This window comes from Oncorhynchus kisutch, linkage group LG27 (genome assembly GCF_002021735.2).
Source record: "Oncorhynchus kisutch isolate 150728-3 linkage group LG27, Okis_V2, whole genome shotgun sequence".
Lineage (NCBI taxonomy): Eukaryota > Metazoa > Chordata > Actinopteri > Salmoniformes > Salmonidae > Oncorhynchus > Oncorhynchus kisutch.
Genome location: NC_034200.2, coordinates 40,738,442 through 40,756,351, shown reverse-complemented (window position 1 = coordinate 40,756,351; position 17,910 = coordinate 40,738,442). Strand labels below are relative to the sequence as shown.

The window sequence follows — 17,910 nt, the reverse complement described above, 5'->3', positions numbered from 1 at the left end:
AAATGTGTATTATTTTCCTTTTAGATAGTGTTGATAGATTTTGAGATATGAAGACCTTTTATTATAAATGAAATGAAACCGTTCATATGGAAATCATAACCGGCACACAGATCAGTAGAAATGGTACTATAACTTGGTACTCCAAATGGAAAAGGTTGCCGACCACTGGTGAAGCCTACTGAAGGCGGCATCAGCTTCATTTGTGCCGGTGATGTCTGGTGAGGACCTGCCTTACAGCAGGCCTACAAGCCCTCAGTCCAGCCTCTCTCAGCCTATTGAGGACAGTCTGAGCACCGATGGAGGGATTGTGTGTTCCTAGTGTAACTCGGCAAGTTCTTGTTGCCATCTTGTACCTGTCCCGCAGGTGTGATGTTTGAATGTACCGATCCTGTGCAGGTGTTGTTACACGTGGTCTGCCACTGCGAGGACGATCAGCTGTCTGTCTTGTCTTCCTGTAGCGCTGTCTTAGGCGTCTCACAGTATATAATTTATTGCCAAGGCCACATCTGCAGTCCTCATGCCTCCTTGCAGCATGCCTAAGGCACGTTCACGCAGATGAACAGGGACCCTGGGCATCTTTCTTTTTGTTTTTCAGAGTCAGTAGAAAGGCCTCTTTAGTGTCGTAAGTTTTCATAACTGTGACCTTAATTGCCTACAGTCTGTAAGCTGTTAGTCTTAACGACCGTTCCACAGGTGCATGTTCACTAATTGTTTATGGTTCATTGAACAAGCATGGGGAAACTGTGTTTTAACCCTTTACAATGAAGATCTGTGAAGTTATTTGGATTTCTACTAATTATCTTTGGAAGACAGAATCCTGAAAAAGGGACGTTTCTTTTTTTGCTGAGTTGATTTCAGGCTCAGTAGTCGACACACATAGTTGATTTATTAACACACAGGATGTGTCTATATATGGAGAAATGCATGTTTTAACATTTGGACCGTCCGATTGGTCGAAAGAACAGACGACCAATCGTTATTATTATTATTTTTTTGTGGGAGAGCTCTAGAACAGAGTGGCCCGTGGTGGCGGTTGGGTTATGGTATGGGCAGGCACAAGCTACGGACAACGAACACGATTGCATTTTTATCTATGGCAATTTTAAATGTACAGAGATGCCGTGACGAGATCCTTAGGCTCGTTGTCGTGCCGTTCATCCGCTGCCAACACATGTTTCAGCATGATAATGCACTGCCCCATGTCGGAAGGATCTGTACACAATTCCTGGAAGCTGAAAATGTCCCAGTTCTTCCATGGCCTGCATACTCCACAGACATGTCACCCATTGAGCTTGTTTGGGATGCTCTGGATTGAGGTGTACGACAGCGTGTTCCAGTTCCCCGCCCCAACATCCAACAACTTCACACAGCCAATGAAGAGGAGTGGAACAACATTCCTTAGGCCACAATCAACAGCCTGATCAACTCTATGTGAAAGAGAGTTGATCAGGCTGTTGAGACAAGATACTGACTGGTTTTCTGATCCATGCCCCTACTTTTATTTGTATGTGACCAACAGATGCACATCTGTATTCCCAGTCATGTGAAATCTATAGATTAGGGCCTAATGAAGGTAGAACGTGTAGACATAATGAACCTGTATCTTTAAATAATTTAACCTCTAAACTATTTTACTGATCACATTATTTTTAATAGTTAGTAGCTGTTCTATTTAGTCGATGTGGTTGATTTTTGTGGTCTCAAACCAGTGAGCTTCACATTCTTCAAGAATATGGGCACATTTGTATTAGTTACAGTGGAAAAGGTTCAACTGTTGTTCCCTTATCATATAATCTGTACATTTACTATCAATATAGCATTAAACAGTTATCCAGATTTGCATTTTGGCAACAACCCAGCCCCAACAAAACCATATGAGATCAACAGGTGGTAGTTTCCCCTCTAGTCCAGTAGAGGGCAGCAACAGGTGTGGTAGTTTCCCCTCTAGTCCAGTAGAGGGCAGCAACAGGTGTGGTAGTTTCCCCTGTAGTCCAGTAGAGGGCAGCACAGGTGTGGCAGTTTCCCCTGTAGTCCAGTAGAGGGCAGCACAGGTGTGGCAGTTTCTCCTTTAGTCCAGTAGAGGGCAGCAACAGGTGTGGTAGTTTCCCCTCTAGTCCAGTAGAGGGCAGCAACAGGTGTGGTAGTTTCCCCTCTAGTCCACTAGAGGGCAGCAACAGGTGTGGTGGTTTCCCCTCTAGTCCACTAGAGGGCAGCAACAGGTGTGGTGGTTTCTCCTCTAGTCCACTAGAGGGCAGCAACAGGTGTGGTGGTTTCTCCTCTAGTCCACTAGAGGGCAGCAACAGGTGTGGTGGTTTCTCCTCTAGTCCACTAGAGGGCAGCAACAGGTGTGGTGGTTTCTCCTCTAGTCCACTAGAGGGCAGCAACAGGTGTGGTGGTTTCTCCTCTAGTCCACTAGAGGGCAGCAACAGGTGTGGTGGTTTCTCCTCTAGTCCACTAGAGGGCAGCAACAGGTGTGGTGGTTTCTCCTCTAGTCCAGTAGAGGGCAGCAAAGCTAACAGTTTTTAGGCTGTGAGCCCCTTGCATCTGACAAATGTAGACTATTTTCTGACTGGACATTTTGTGCTGCTTTGGTGGATTTCTCTGCATTCCTCTCTTGCGATCTGTAGGCTATATAAACATATTTGTTGAAGTAAGCTATAACAATATGGCCGTAAATCATCGTCGATAGACGATACTATCATAATATCGCCCAACCTGTGTGTGTGTGTGTGTGTGTGTGTGTGTGTGTGCGGGCACAAGTGCAGCTAATAGTAGTTTAGTCTGATGAATAACATGCATATGTATTTCTCCTCTCCTCCAGTGGAAAGATGCGAAACCCGACGACCTCATGGATTCCAAGCTGAGATGTGTATTCGACCTGCCTCCTGAAAACGGTAGAGTGGTAAGTCCTGCTGCTGGACAGAGGGAGAGAAACAGAGAGATTATCCTACGTTTCCAGACCAGACTCGACCACGTGTGTTTCTGAGCTTGTTGACCGTTTGTTGAAAGTGTTCAAACGGTCCTGGTAGATATGTAGCTAATGTTACAAGATCACATAAAGGGGGAGGCGGCCAGGTTGTAGTTAACTGCAACCAGGTTTTCATCCCATTTCACCTGATGCATTAAAAAAGGCCTTATGGAAACAGCAAACTGTCGGTTAAAAACTTCCCAATGTCAACAAAACAAAACACGCTAGACGAGGTGGGATATTTATTTATTTATATATATATTCATTTGGTGAAATAGATTATGTAACATTGGAGGTGGAAATGCACTAGTATTGGTAGAAAAACACACTTGGGATTCCTGCGACGATGTTATAGCCCACTACCACCACGACATGATGAAGCATACAGAGTTTATATTGAATGATGTGATCTTGATGCATTTTACCACTAAATATCCAGGAAGCTGTAGAACAGCAAGAACTGGCTAATCTGGCACAGTCCACGAGGAGGAGATGCACCGCAGTACTTAATGCAGCTGGTGGCCACACCAGATACTGACTGTTACTTTTGATTTTGACCCCCCCCCCCCCCCTTTGTTCAGGGACACATTATTCCATTTCTGTTAGTCACATGTCTGTGGAACTTGTTCAGTTCATGTCTCAGGTGTTGAATCTTATGTTCAGACAAATATTTACACGTTAAGTTTGCTGAAAACAAACACAGTTGACAGTAAGAGGTTGTTTTTTGCTGTTGTTGCTGAGTTTAGAAGCTGTCCTCTATCGTCAGACTGTTGTCTATAGATCATCCACCACAACCAGATCAGGCTAGTATTTAAACCACAACAGGTTCTTAGTTTTATTTATGACACAAAAACAAACACATTGTAGAGTTGAAACTGGTTTATATTTGATTCTCAAAAAAAAACTCAGGCGCACAAGGGCTGTTATGTGCACTACGGCATCACACACAGTAATTTATCTGCTAAATAGTCCGTTTTGATGGAAAAGACACGTCTGGTTGAAAGAAATATGCACTTTTCCCCCCCGTGTTGACTTTAGAATATTTGCGTGAAAACTCTCGTGGCTTTGGAAGGAAACCCAACTACATCCTCATGAGGAGTGACATTCCTTGGTAGGCAGATGTTGCTGTCAGAACTGGGTGTGTATAGCTATAGTACTGGATATCTAACAACAAAATATAATTTAAGATATAGTAACAAAAGTACTGGAGGAAGTAGTAATGGCAACATTTCATTTTTTTTTTTAAATCTAACCTTTTTTATACAAACCTTTTATTTAATTTGGCAAGTCGGTTAAGAACAAATTAATATTTACAATGATGACGCCGGCGGGCCAAATGTGTGCCGTCCAATGGGACTACCAATCACAGCTGGATGTGCTACAGCCTGGATTCGAACCAGGGACTAGTGACGCCGCTGTGCCACTCGGGAGCCCCACATTGCTGCGTGTACATTTAACATGTCCTCTGTGCTGTCTGATCAGTTTTCCCTGGAGAGAATCCCCTTCGCTTGTGTTTTCTACAGATACACATTCCATTCTGCTTAGTCATTTGTAGGTTAAAGGATTGTCATATCCATGTGTTCCAAATGGTAGCATTTCCCCCTGTGTAGGGCACTACTGTTAGCCACCTTTACCCCCTGTGTAGGGCACTACTGTTAGCCACCTTTACCCCTGTGTAGGGCACTACTGTTAGCCACCTTTACCCCCTGTGTAGGGCACTACTGTTAGCCACCTTTACCCCCTGTGTAGGGCACTACTGTTAGCCACCTTTACCCCCTGTGTAGGGCACTACTGTTCGCCACCTTTACCCCTGTGTAGGGCACTACTGTTAGCCACCTTTACCCCTGTGTAGGGCACTACTGTTAGCCACCTTTACCCCCTGTGTAGGGCACTACTGTTAGCCACCTTTACCCCCTGTGTAGGGCACTACTGTTAGCCACCTTTACCCCCTGTGTAGGGCACTACTGTTCGCCACCTTTACCCCTGTGTAGGGCACTACTGTTAGCCACCTTTACCCCTGTGTAGGGCACTACTGTTAGCCACCTTTACCCCCTGTGTAGGGCACTACTGTTAGCCACCTTTACCCCCTGTGTAGGGCACTACTGTTAGCCACCTTTACCCCCTGTGTAGGGCACTACTGTTAGCCACCTTTACCCCCTGTGTAGGGCACTACTGTTAGCCACCTTTACCCCCTGTGTAGGGCACTACTGTTAGCCACCTTTACCCCTGTGTAGGGCACTACTGTTAGCCACCTTTACCCCCTGTGTAGGGCACTACTGTTAGCCACCTTTACCCCCTGTGTAGGGCACTACTGTTAGCCACCTTTACCCCCTGTGTAGGGGCACTACTGTTAGCCACCTTTACCCCCTGTGTAGGGCACTACTGTTCGCCACCTTTACCCCTGTGTAGGGCACTACTGTTAGCCACCTTTACCCCTGTGTAGGGCACTACTGTTAGCCACCTTTACCCCCCTGTGTAGGGCACTACTGTTAGCCACCTTTACCCCCTGTGTAGGGCACTACTGTTAGCCACCTTTTTACCCCTGTGTAGCGCACTACTGTTAGCCACCTTTACCCCTGTGTAGGGCACTACTGTTAGCCACCTTTACCCCTGTGTAGGGCACTACTGTTAGCCACCTTTACCCCTGTGTAGGGCACTACTGTTAGCCACCTTTACCCCTGTGTAGGGCACTACTGTTAGCCACCTTTACCCCTGTGTAGGGCACTACTGTTAGCCACCTTTACCCCTGTGTAGGGCACTACTGTTAGCCACCTTTACCCCTGTGTAGGGCACTACTGTTAGCCACCTTTACCCCTGTGTAGGGCACTACTGTTAGCCACCTTTACCCCTGTGTAGGGCACTACTGTTAGCCACCTTTACCCCTGTGTAGGGCACTACTGTTAGCCACCTTTACCCCTGTGTAGGGCACTACTGTTAGCCACCTTTACCCCTGTGTAGGGCACTACTGTTATCTAGGGCCCATAGGGTCACGTTGAAGATGTGGCTCGTAAGAGGTCAACGCACTTCATGTATGTTGTCCTCACCCCATAGTCCTCCCTCCCTCCACCAGGTCATCAGCTCAGGGACAGGAGAAAAGGAGACCGGTCAGGAGAATAGGTCCTTCACTAGAGGAACAACGGGGTTAACCAGCCCAGTGCAGTCGGGCAGACACTCCATGTTCTCAGGAGAGCCAGGCTATGAGAGGGGGTCTCGTCCGCCTCCCCGGGCCACCCCTACCCGGGGTGGTGGGGAGTTCTGTACCCCCTTCAGCAGCAGACTGGGTCTAGGTCTACCCCCCACCCCGCCAGGCAGTGTTTGCAACAGGAGTGATCTACAGAGGTTCAGGACAGCCCACAGCTCTGAGGTTAAAGTCAGAAAGATGCCGCAGGTTTGTGAGGATGCAAACAGACAGATTTTAGCAGCACTGTCAGCAGTAGCTTTAAAAACCTACGGGCTCAATTACATCTGTTCCTGTGTACTCAGCGTGCCAGTGTGTCTCATCCCCTTCCTGTGAACTCAGCGTGCCAGAGTGTCTCATCCCCTACCTGTGTACTCAGTGTTCCAGAGTGTGTCTCATCCCCTTCCTGTGAACTCAGCGTGCTAGAGTGTCTCATCCCCTACCTGTGTACTCAGCGTTCCAGAGTGTGTCTCATCCCCTTCCTGTGTACTCAGCGTGCCAGTGTGTCTCTCATCCCCTTCCTGTGTACTCAGCGTGCCAGTGCGTCTCTCATCCCCTTCCTGTGTACTCAGCGTGCCAGAGTGTGTCTCATCCCCTTCCTGTGTACTCAGTGTTCCAGTGTGTCTCTCATCCCCTTCCTGTGTACTCAGCGTGCCAGTGTGTCTCTCATCCCCTTCCGGTGTACTCAGTGTTCGAGTGTTTGACTGATCAGGGACTAAAGCACTAATCCACTGCAGCTCAATCAAACATCCTCTACAGTGTTTAAACAGAAAACAAATAGCATTTGAACCCAGTCTAGTATGGACAATCTAACCTAACCTCCAGTCCCAGGCCAGGATATAGTAGCCTGGTCCTAACCTCCAGCCCCAGGCCAGGATATAGTAGCCTGGTCCTAACCTCCAGCCCCAGGCCAGGATATAGTAGCCTGGTCCTAACCTCCAGTCCCAGGCCAGGATATAGTAGCCTGGTCCTAACCTCCAGTCCCAGGCCAGGGTATAGTAGCCTGGTCCTAACCTCCAGTCCTCAGTCCCAGATATAGTAGCCTGGTCCTAACCTCCAGTCCCAGGCCAGGATATAGTAGCCTGGTCCTAACCTCCAGTCCTCAGTCCCAGATATAGTAGCCTGGTCCTAACCTCCAGTCCCAGGCCAGGATATAGTAGCCTGGTCCTAACCTCCAGCCCCAGGCCAGGATATAGTAGCCTGGTCCTAACCTCCAGTCCCAGGCCAGGATATAGTAGCCTGGTCCTAACCTCCAGCCCCAGGCCAGGATATAGTAGCCTGGTCCTAACCTCCAGTCCCAGGCCAGGATATAGTAGCCTGGTCCTAACCTCCAGTCCCAGGCCAGGGTATAGTAGCCTGGTCCTAACCTCCAGTCCTCAGTCCCAGATATAGTAGCCTGGTCCTAACCTCCAGTCCCAGTCCCAGATATAGTAGCCTGGTCCTAACCTCCAGTCCTCAGTCCCAGATATAGTAGCCTGGTCCTAACCTCCAGTCCCAGGCCAGGATATAGTAGCCTGGTCCTAACCTCCAGTCCCAGGCCAGGATATAGTAGCCTGGTCCTAACCTCCAGTCCCAGGCCAGGATATAGTAGCCTGGTCCTAACCTCCAGTCCCAGGCCAGGATATAGTAGCCTGGTCCTAACCTCCAATCCCAGGCCAGGATATAGTAGCCTGGTCCTAACCTCCAGTCCCAGGCCAGGATATAGTAGCCTGGTCCTAACCTCCAGTCCCAGGCCAGGATATAGTAGCCTGGTCCTAACCTCCAGTCCCAGGCCAGGATATAGTAGCCTGGTCCTAACCTCCAGCCCCAGGCCAGGATATAGTAGCCTGGTCCTAACCTCCAGTCCTCAGTCCCAGGCCAGGATATAGTAGCCTGGTCCTAACCTCCAGTCCTCAGCCCCAGGCCAGGATATAGTAGCCTGGTCCTAACCTCCAGTCCTCAGTCCCAGGCCAGGATATAGTAGCCTGGTCCTAACCTCCAGTCCCAGGCCAGGATATAGTAGCCTGGTCCTAACCTCCAGTCCCAGGCCAGGATATAGTAGCCTGGTCCTAACCTCCAGTCCCAGGCCAGGATATAGTAGCCTGGTCCTAACCTCCAGTCCCAGGCCAGGATATAGTAGCCTGGTCCTAACCTCCAGTCCCAGGCCAGGATATAGTAGCCTGGTCCTAACCTCCAGTCCTCAGTCCCAGATATAGTAGCCTGGTCCTAACCTCCAGTCCCAGGCCAGGATATAGTAGCCTGGTCCTAACCTCCAGTCCCAGGCCAGGATATAGTAGCCTGGTCCTAACCTCCAGTCCCAGGCCAGGATATAGTAGCCTGGTCCTAACCTCCAGTCCCAGGCCAGGATATAGTAGCCTGGTCCTAACCTCCAGTCCCAGGCCAGGATATAGTAGCCTGGTCCTAACCTCCAGTCCCAGGCCAGGATATAGTAGCCTGGTCCTAACCTCCAGTCCCAGGCCAGGATATAGTAGCCTGGTCCTAACCTCCAGTCCCAGGCCAGGATATAGTAGCCTGGTCCTAACCTCCAGTCCCAGGCCAGGATATAGTAGCCTGGTCCTAACCTCCAGTCCTCAGTCCCAGATATAGTAGCCTGGTCCTAACCTCCAGTCCTCAGTCCCAGGCCAGGATATAGTAGCCTGGTCCTAACCTCCAGTCCTCAGTCCCAGGCCAGGATATAGTAGCCTGGTCCTAACCTCCAGTCCTCAGTCCCAGATATAGTAGCCTGGTCCTAACCTCCAGTCCCAGGCCAGGATATAGTAGCCTGGTCCTAACCGCCAGTCCTCAGCCCCAGGCCAGGATATAGTAGCCTGGTCCTAACCTCCAGTCCCAGGCCAGGATATAGTAGCCTGGTCCTAACCTCCAGTCCTCAGTCCCAGGCCAGGATATAGTAGCCTGGTCCTAACCTCCAGTCCCAGGCCAGGATATAGTAGCCTGGTCCTAACCTCCAGTCCCAGGCCAGGATATAGTAGCCTGGTCCTAACCTCCAGTCCCAGGCCAGGATATAGTAGCCTGGTCCTAACCTCCAGTCCCAGGCCAGGATATAGTAGCCTGGTCCTAACCTCCAGTCCCAGGCCAGGATATAGTAGCCTGGTCCTAACCTCCAGCCCCAGGCCAGGATATAGTAGCCTGGTCCTAACCTCCAGTCCTCAGCCCCAGGCCAGGATATAGTAGCCTGGTCCTAACCTCCAGTCCCAGGCCAGGATATAGTAGCCTGGTCCTAACCTCCAGTCCTCAGCCCCAGATATAGTAGCCTGGTCCTAACCTCCAGTCCTCAGTCCCAGGCCAGGATATAGTAGCCTGGTCCTAACCTCCAGTCCCAGGCCAGGATATAGTAGCCTGGTCCTAACCTCCAGTCCCAGGCCAGGATATAGTAGCCTGGTCCTAACCTCCAGTCCCAGGCCAGGATATAGTAGCCTGGTCCTAACCTCCAGTCCCAGGCCAGGATATAGTAGCCTGGTCCTAACCTCCAGTCCCAGGCCAGGATATAGTAGCCTGGTCCTAACCTCCAGTCCCAGGCCAGGATATAGTAGCCTGGTCCTAACCTCCAGTCCCAGGCCAGGATATAGTAGCCTGGTCCTAACCTCCAGTCCTCAGTCCCAGGCCAGGATATAGTAGCCTGGTCCTAACCTCCAGTCCTCAGTCCCAGGCCAGGATATAGTAGCCTGGTCCTAACCTCCAGTCCCAGGCCAGGATATAGTAGCCTGGTCCTAACCTCCAGTCCCAGGCCAGGATATAGTAGCCTGGTCCTAACCTCCAGTCCCAGGCCAGGATATAGTAGCCTGGTCCTAACCTCCAGTCCCAGGCCAGGATATAGTAGCCTGGTCCTAACCTCCAGTCCCAGGCCAGGATATAGTAGCCTGGTCCTAACCTCCAGTCCCAGGCCAGGATATAGTAGCCTGGTCCTAACCTCCAGTCCCAGGCCAGGATATAGTAGCCTGGTCCTAACCTCCAGTCCCAGGCCAGGATATAGTAGCCTGGTCCTAACCTCCAGTCCCAGGCCAGGATATAGTAGCCTGGTCCTAACCTCCAGTCCCAGGCCAGGATATAGTAGCCTGGTCCTAACCGCCAGTCCTCAGCCCCAGGCCAGGATATAGTAGCCTGGTCCTAACCTCCAGTCCTCAGTCCCAGATATAGTAGCCTGGTCCTAACCTCCAGTCCTCAGTCCCAGGCCAGGATATAGTAGCCTGGTCCTAACCTCCAGTCCTCAGTCCCAGATATAGTAGCCTGGTCCTAACCTCCAGTCCTCAGTCCCAGGCCAGGATATAGTAGCCTGGTCCTAACCGCCAGTCCTCAGCCCCAGGCCAGGATATAGTAGCCTGGTCCTAACCTCCAGTCCTCAGTCCCAGGCCAGGATATAGTAGCCTGGTCCTAACCGCCAGTCCTCAGCCCCAGGCCAGGATATAGTAGCCTGGTCCTAACCTCCAGTCCTCAGTCCCAGGCCAGGATATAGTAGCCTGGTCCTAACCTCCAGTCCTCAGTCCCAGGCCAGGATATAGTAGCCTGGTCCTAACCTCCAGTCCTCAGCCCCAGGCCAGGATATAGTAGCCTGGTCCTAACCTCCAGTCCTCAGCCCCAGGCCAGGATATAGTAGCCTGGTCCTAACCTCCAGTCCTCAGCCCCAGGCCAGGATATAGTAGCCTGGTCCTAACCTCCAGTCCTCAGTCCCAGGCCAGTATATAGTAGCCTGGTCCTAATCCCAAATGAACCCCTGTCCCCTGTATGGTGTGAGTTTGACCCTATGGGCACCGACCAGATGGTAATGCGGCACCCTAAGTGGTTTCTCTCTCCGTTCTCTTCCAGAATGACGCGGAAGGGAGCACCGACGTTGCGGCGCCCGTGCAGAACTCGTCCAAGGCAGCGCCCGTGCAGAACTCTTCCAAGGACGTTCCCGTGGCGAAGACGGCGGCGAAGACGGTCAGCGCCTCGATGGACGACTCAGAGATGAAGAAACTATCAGAGGAGTGCAGGAGACTGCAGGCTGACATGGGCAAACTGACCGAGGAGAACAGACAACTCAAGGTTAGACTGTAGGTTAGGGGTTGTAGAGGAACAACAGACTGTAGGTTAGGGGTTGTAGATGAACAACAGACTGTAGGTTAGGGGTTGTAGATGAACAACAGACTGTAGGTTAGGGGTTGTAGATGAACAACAGACTGTAGGTATCTGTAGGTTAGGGGTTGTAGGTGAACAACAGACTGTAGGTATCTGTAGGTTAGGGGTTGTAGGTGACAACAGACAACTAGTTCTGTACGGAAACCTCAATGTTAGAAAAGACCTTGGTCTCTGTGTAAACAAGCAACTACAGTTGAGGGTCATAGATGAACAATCGGTACCGACCAATTTAACGGTGAGGTCTTTTGTAAAGGAGAACCAGACACAAGGTTTGGCTGTGACATTTCGTTTGTAAAAGGGACCTATTTTATTTATCTCTAGTTCTATAATGTAGTATTTGATGTGTCCTTGCCCCCCCCCCCCTTCTCTTTTGCGTTTCCAGGACGACGGTGTTAGAATGAGAAGGGCTGCCCAGCATTCCGATCACATGACATCAAATCAGACAGGCTCCTCCTCCTCCATGATGCAACACACCACCGCAGCGTCCCTGCCCTCCCTCCTCGTCGTCATAGCAGCCATCTTCATCGGCTTCTTCATGGGGAAGTTTATCTTGTAGACTGGGGTTGGCTCTGAAATGGCACCCCATTCCCTTGACCAGGGCCCTCATGCGGATGAGTCCCATAGGGCTCTGGTCAAACGGTAGTGCACTACACGGGGAATAGGGTGCCATTTGGGATGTTACGTTCTGAGAGACGCACAACGCCTGCCGTATCCCACGACAATCCCACTGCTCCGGAATCAAAAGGCCTGGATGGAACTGACTAACGAAGATGTATTTCTGTTGACTTAAACATATCAGAAGTAGTGCTGCGAGCCTCCATTTGTCTGCAGTGACCACGTCTGTCTCTCTGGTCTCTCTGTCTCTCTGGTCTCTCTGGTCTGTCTGGTCTCTCTGGTCTGTCTGGTCTCTCTGGTCTGTCTGTACAGCATCAGTACCAGGGCCCCGCTGCCTTTTTACAAAGGCTCACACATGGCTAGTACACTCACACACACACACACACCACACACCACACACCACACACACACACACACACACACACACACACACAGAGGGAAGGGAGAAAGATTGCTCCTTGTTTTTGTTCTTTGATGGCTGGACAGACAGGATTGTGGAGGGGTATGATGGTTATATCCTAAATTACACCCTATTCCCTATATAGTGCACTACTTTAGACCAGAGCCCTATGGAACCCTATTCCCTATATAGTGCACTACTTTAGACCAGAGCCCTATGGAACCCTATTCCCTATATAGTGCACTACTTTAGACCAATGCCCTAGGTACCCTGGTAAAAAGTTAGCGCACTAAAAATGGAATAGGCTGCTATTTAGGACATACAGGAAGAAGTACACTACCAATCAACATGGAGGACAGTTTACTGTGCATCCCAAACGGCACACTATCCCCTATGTAGTGCACTACTTTTGATAAGAGACGATACTAATTGAGCCCAGGTCTACAGTAGTCAGGTCCTAACCTCCAGTCCTCAGTCCCAGGACATAGTAGCCTGGTTCTAACCTCCAGTCCTCAGTCCCAGGACATAGTAGCCTGGTTCTAACCTCCAGTCCTCAGCCCCAGGATATAGTAGCCTGGTCCTAACCTCCAGTCCTCAGCCCCAGTCCAGGATATAGTAGCCTGGTCCTAACCTCCAGTCCTCAGCCCCAGGCCAGGATATAGTAGCCTGGTCCTAACCTCCAGTCCTCAGTCCCGGATATAGTAGCCTGGTCCTAACCTCCAGTCCTCAGTCCCAGGCCAGGACATAGTAGCCTGGTCCTAACCTTCAGTCCTCAGTCCCAGATATAGTAGCCTGGTCCTAACCTCCAGTCCTCAGTCCCAGGATATAGTAGCCTGGTCCTAACCTCCAGTCCTCAGCCCCAGTCCAGGATATAGTAGCCTGGTCCTAACCTCCAGTCCTCAGCCCCAGGCCAGGATATAGTAGCCTGGTCCTAACCTCCAGTCCTCAGTCCCGGATATAGTAGCCTGGTCCTAACCTCCAGTCCTCAGTCCCAGGCCAGGATATAGTAGCCTGGTCCTAACCTTCAGTCCTCAGTCCCAGATATAGTAGCCTGGTCCTAACCTCCAGTCCTCAGTCCCAGGATATAGTAGCCTGGTCCTAACCTCCAGTCCTCAATCCCAGGCCAGGATATAGTAGCCTGGTCCTAACCTCCAGACCTCAGTCCCAGGCCAGGACATAGTAGCCTGGTTCTAACCTCCAGTCCCAGGATATAGTAGCCTGGTCCTAACCTCCAGTCCTCAATCACAGGCCAGGATATAGTAGCCTGGTCCTAACCTCCAGTCCTCAGCCCCAGGCCAGGATATAGTAGCCTGGTCCTAACCTCCAGTCCTCAGCCCCAGGCCAGGATATAGTAGCCTGGTCCTAACCTCCAGTCCTCAGTCCCGGATATAGTAGCCTGGTCCTAACCTCCAGTCCTCAGTCCCAGGCCAGGACATAGTAGCCTGGTCCTAACCTTCAGTCCTCAGTCCCAGATATAGTAGCCTGGTCCTAACCTCCAGTCCTCAGTCCCAGGATATAGTAGCCTGGTCCTAACCTCCAGTCCTCAGCCCCAGGCCAGGATATAGTAGCCTGGTCCTAACCTCCAGTCCTCAGTCCCGGATATAGTAGCCTGGTCCTAACCTCCAGTCCTCAGTCCCAGGCCAGGATATAGTAGCCTGGTCCTAACCTTCAGTCCTCAGTCCCAGATATAGTAGCCTGGTCCTAACCTCCAGTCCTCAGTCCCAGGATATAGTAGCCTGGTCCTAACCTCCAGTCCTCAATCCCAGGCCAGGATATAGTAGCCTGGTCCTAACCTCCAGACCTCAGTCCCAGGCCAGGACATAGTAGCCTGGTTCTAACCTCCAGTCCCAGGATATAGTAGCCTGGTCCTAACCTCCAGTCCTCAATCACAGGCCAGGATATAGTAGCCTGGTCCTAACCTCCAGTCCTCAGCCCCAGGCCAGGATATAGTAGCCTGGTCCTAACCTCCAGTCCTCAGCCCCAGGCCAGGATATAGTAGCCTGGTCCTAACCTCCAGTCCTCAGTCCCAGGCCAGGACATAGTAGCCTGGTCCTAACCTCCAGTCCTCAGTCCCAGATATAGTAGCCTGGTCCTAACCTCCAGTCCTCAGCCCCAGGCCAGGATATAGTAGCCTGATCCTAACCTCCAGTCCTCAGCCCCAGGCCAGGATATAGTAGCCTGGTCCTAACCTCCAGTCCTCAGCCCCAGGCCAGGATATAGTAGCCTGGTCCTAACCTCCAGTCCTCAGCCCCAGGCCAGGATATAGTAGCCTGGTCCTAACCTCCAGTCCTCAGCCCCAGGCCAGGATATAGTAGCCTGGTCCTAACCTCCAGTCCTCAGCCCCAGGCCAGGATATAGTAGCCTGGTCCTAACCTCCAGTCCTCAGCCCCAGGCCAGGATATAGTAGCCTGGTCCCAGATCTGTTTGCGCTGTCTGGTTCTGATCAAACGTAGTGCCCTAGGGAGTAGGGTATAATTTGACTCCTAGAGTCGCCGTGGGCCTAAAGCAGTGGAATAAACCAAGTGTTCTCTGTCTGTGTTTAATAGTAGTTAAATGGAACGTTAAGTGTCTTTTGTAAATGTTATTTTAATCATTTTTAAGATGAAAAGGGGAGCACTACTTCTTCAATCGTCAAATACCAACCACCTTTACTACCTGTTGCATGGCATCCCGTTTCGTTTTATAGTGTGCTACTCGTGACCAGAGCACTATGGACCCTAGTCAAAAGTAGTGCACTACACAGGGACGCAGCCATAGACCATAGACTACTGCATTTGTTCTGTTTGTAATTTCTCTACTTTCTATTCCATCTGGGAAATAATAGGTGCCTCCTTCCTTCCTGTCCTACCTGTCCTTTCATACCTGTCCTTTCCTTCCTCCCTTTTCTACCTGTCCTTTCATACCTGTCCTTTCATTCCTCCCTTTCCTACCTGTCCTTTCCTTTCTCCCTTTCCTACCTGTCCTTTCCTTCCTCCCTTTCCTACCTGTCCTTTCATACCTGTCCTTTCCTTCCTCCCTTTTCTACCTGTCCTTTCATACCTGTCCTTTCATTCCTCCCTTTCCTACCTGTCCTTTCCTTTCACCCTTTCCTACCTGTCCTTTCTACCTGTCCTTTCATACCTGTCCTTTCATTCCTCCCTTTCCTACCTGTCCTTTCATTCCTCCCTTTCCTACCTGTCCTTTCATACCTGTCCTTTCATTCCTCCCTTTCCTACCTGTCCTTTCCTTCCTCCCTTTCCTACCTGTCCTTTCATACCTGTCCTTTAATTCCTCCCTTTCCTACCTGTCCTTTCCTTCCTCCCTTTCCTACCTGTCCTTTTCTACCTGTCCTTTCCTACCTGTCCTTTCCTACCTGTCCTTTCCTACCTGTCCTTTCCTACCTGTCCTTTCTACCTGTCCTTTCCTACTCCTGACAATACCAATGTAGACTTTATATTATTATTATATTCTTTTTCTCAAATCATTATAATCCTTTTTTTTTGAGTCGAATGACTTTTGAGTCGACCCTCCCATGGTTTTAAACCGAAGAAATACAACTGAAAACAATGTGGGTTTTGATAGTGTTTCGTCTTCTGTCGTAGTCTCTTAGAATATACTGTACACTCCTCATACAACACATCACCATGTAGCCAACATGTTTGTTTTGTAACGTGGAATTAACATTGTAGCGACCTTAACCCCAACACCTAGCGACTTTTATCAAGAGGTTCGGACCTCTTGACGTAACGGTTAAGGTCTTTGCTTGATAGTCGCTGGACCAGGGTTCAAGTCCCGGTCGAGGCTATGCCCTGAATTCGCTACGTTGGTGTCAGTAGTGGGACGGTGCCCGTGAGGCCACATCGGGAGAGGAGTGTACACATGAGGGACACACTCAGATATAATGTCGAGATGCGTATGTCTCCGCCCCTAACAATGGGAATAGTTGTCTGCGGAACGGCACCCTGTCAAGCTCGGGTCTATTCCTCTCTTTGGATTGGTGGATATATCTCGTTATTTGATGAGGGGTGTTGACGTCATCACTCTCTCAATGGAGAGTTAGATGCTATGCTAGCCACGTGAACATGCATAGACGCTATGCTAGCCGCATGAATATGCATAGGCACTATGCTGGCCTCGTGAACATGCATAGGCGCTATGCTGGCCTCGTGAACATGCATAGACGCTATGCTGGCCTCGTGAACATGCATAGACGCTATGCTGGCCTCGTGAACATGCATAGACGCTATGCTGGCCTCGTGAACATGCATAGACGCTATGCTGGCCTCGTGAGCATGCATAGACGCTATGCTGGCCTCGTGAGCATGCATAGACGCTATGCTGGCCTCGTGAACATGCATAGACGCTATGCTGGCCTCGTGAACATGCATAGAAAGTGTCGAATTTCAATAAAATAAAATTCTACTCAAAGTTGCCAAGATGTCACGTGTCCTACTTCTATCAGTACACTCATGAAACTTAAATTCCATCAAATAAGCCACACGTAGCAAATAAGCCATAACATTTTTGTTGACCAAATTTGACCCTCGTTGACCTCCATACAAAACTCCTAGCTTGGTGGGTGAAAAAACGCCACCTGCTGGAGGAGACAGATTTTGGGACTAGTTACCCCTCTTGCTTCACCTCTTCCTCTTAGACTCTCCAGTAGGAAGGGGATAATGTAGCAACCGTAACCCAATACCAAATCCAATTTTATGTCACATACACATGGTTAGCAGATGTTAATGCGAGTGTAGCGAAATGCTTGTGCTTCTAGTTCCGACAATGCAGTAATAACGAACAAGTAATCTAACTAACAATTCCAGAAAACTACTGTCTTATACACAGTGTAAGGGGATAAAGAATATGTACATAAGGATATATGAGTGATGGTACAGAGCAGCATAGGCAAGATACAGTAGATGATATCGAGTACAGTATAACATATGAGATGAGTATGTAAACCAAGTGGCATAGATAAAGTGGCTAGTGATACATGTATTACATAAGGATGCAGTCGATGATATAGAGTACAGTATATACGTATGCATATGAGATGAATAATGTAGGGTAAGTAACATTATATAATGTTATATACTAGCGATTATATACCTAGCGAACTCGCGTCTAGAGGTTCGGACCTCTTAGCATAGCAGGTCTATTTGTTGGCTTGATAGTGTGATGGTCCGGCTGGTAGATTAGACTGTGGGGTGATGGTCAGGCTGGTAGATTAGACTGTGGGGTGATGGTCAGGCTGATAGATTAGACTGTGGGGTGATGGTCAGGCTGGTGGATTAGACTGTGGGGTGATGGTTAGGCTGGTGGATTAGACTGTGGGGTGATGGTTAGGCTGGTGGATTAGACTGTAGGGTGATGGTCAGGCTGGTGGATTAGACTGTGGGGTGATGGTCAGGCTGGTGGATTAGACTGTAGGGTGATGGTCAGGCTGGTGGATTAGACTGTGGGGTGATGGTCAGGCTGGTGGATTAGACTGTGGGGTGATGGTTAGGCTGGTGGATTAGACTGTGGGGTGATGGTTAGGCTGGTGGATTAGACTGTAGGGTGATGGTCAGGCTGGTGGATTAGACTGTGGGGTGATGGTCAGGCTGGTGGATTAGACTGTAGGGTGATGGTCAGGCTGGTGGATTAGACTGTGGGGTG

General features: G+C 50.0%; 1 protein-coding gene and 1 long non-coding RNA gene across 2 annotated transcripts in view; one reads left to right on the top strand and one right to left on the bottom strand.

The window, feature by feature from the left end:
* Window positions 1-16,684, top strand: part of LOC109881754 (vesicle-associated membrane protein-associated protein A-like) — a 40,947-nt gene extending 24,263 nt beyond the window's left edge. The window contains exons 4-6 of the mRNA XM_020473865.2: window positions 2,822-2,902; window positions 10,947-11,165; window positions 11,641-16,684. Coding sequence (XP_020329454.1) covers window positions 2,822-2,902; window positions 10,947-11,165; window positions 11,641-11,814 — 474 coding nt within the window. The 3' untranslated portion in view covers window positions 11,815-16,684. The remainder of the gene's footprint in view (window positions 1-2,821; window positions 2,903-10,946; window positions 11,166-11,640) is intronic.
* On the bottom strand, window positions 8,880-10,268 carry LOC116357764 (uncharacterized). Its single transcript, XR_004205703.1, has 3 exons — window positions 10,210-10,268; window positions 9,284-9,329; window positions 8,880-8,964 (listed from the first exon to the last, which is right to left on the bottom strand). It is a non-coding gene; the product is annotated as an uncharacterized LOC116357764 (long non-coding RNA).
* Window positions 16,685-17,910: the final 1,226 nt, after the last annotated feature.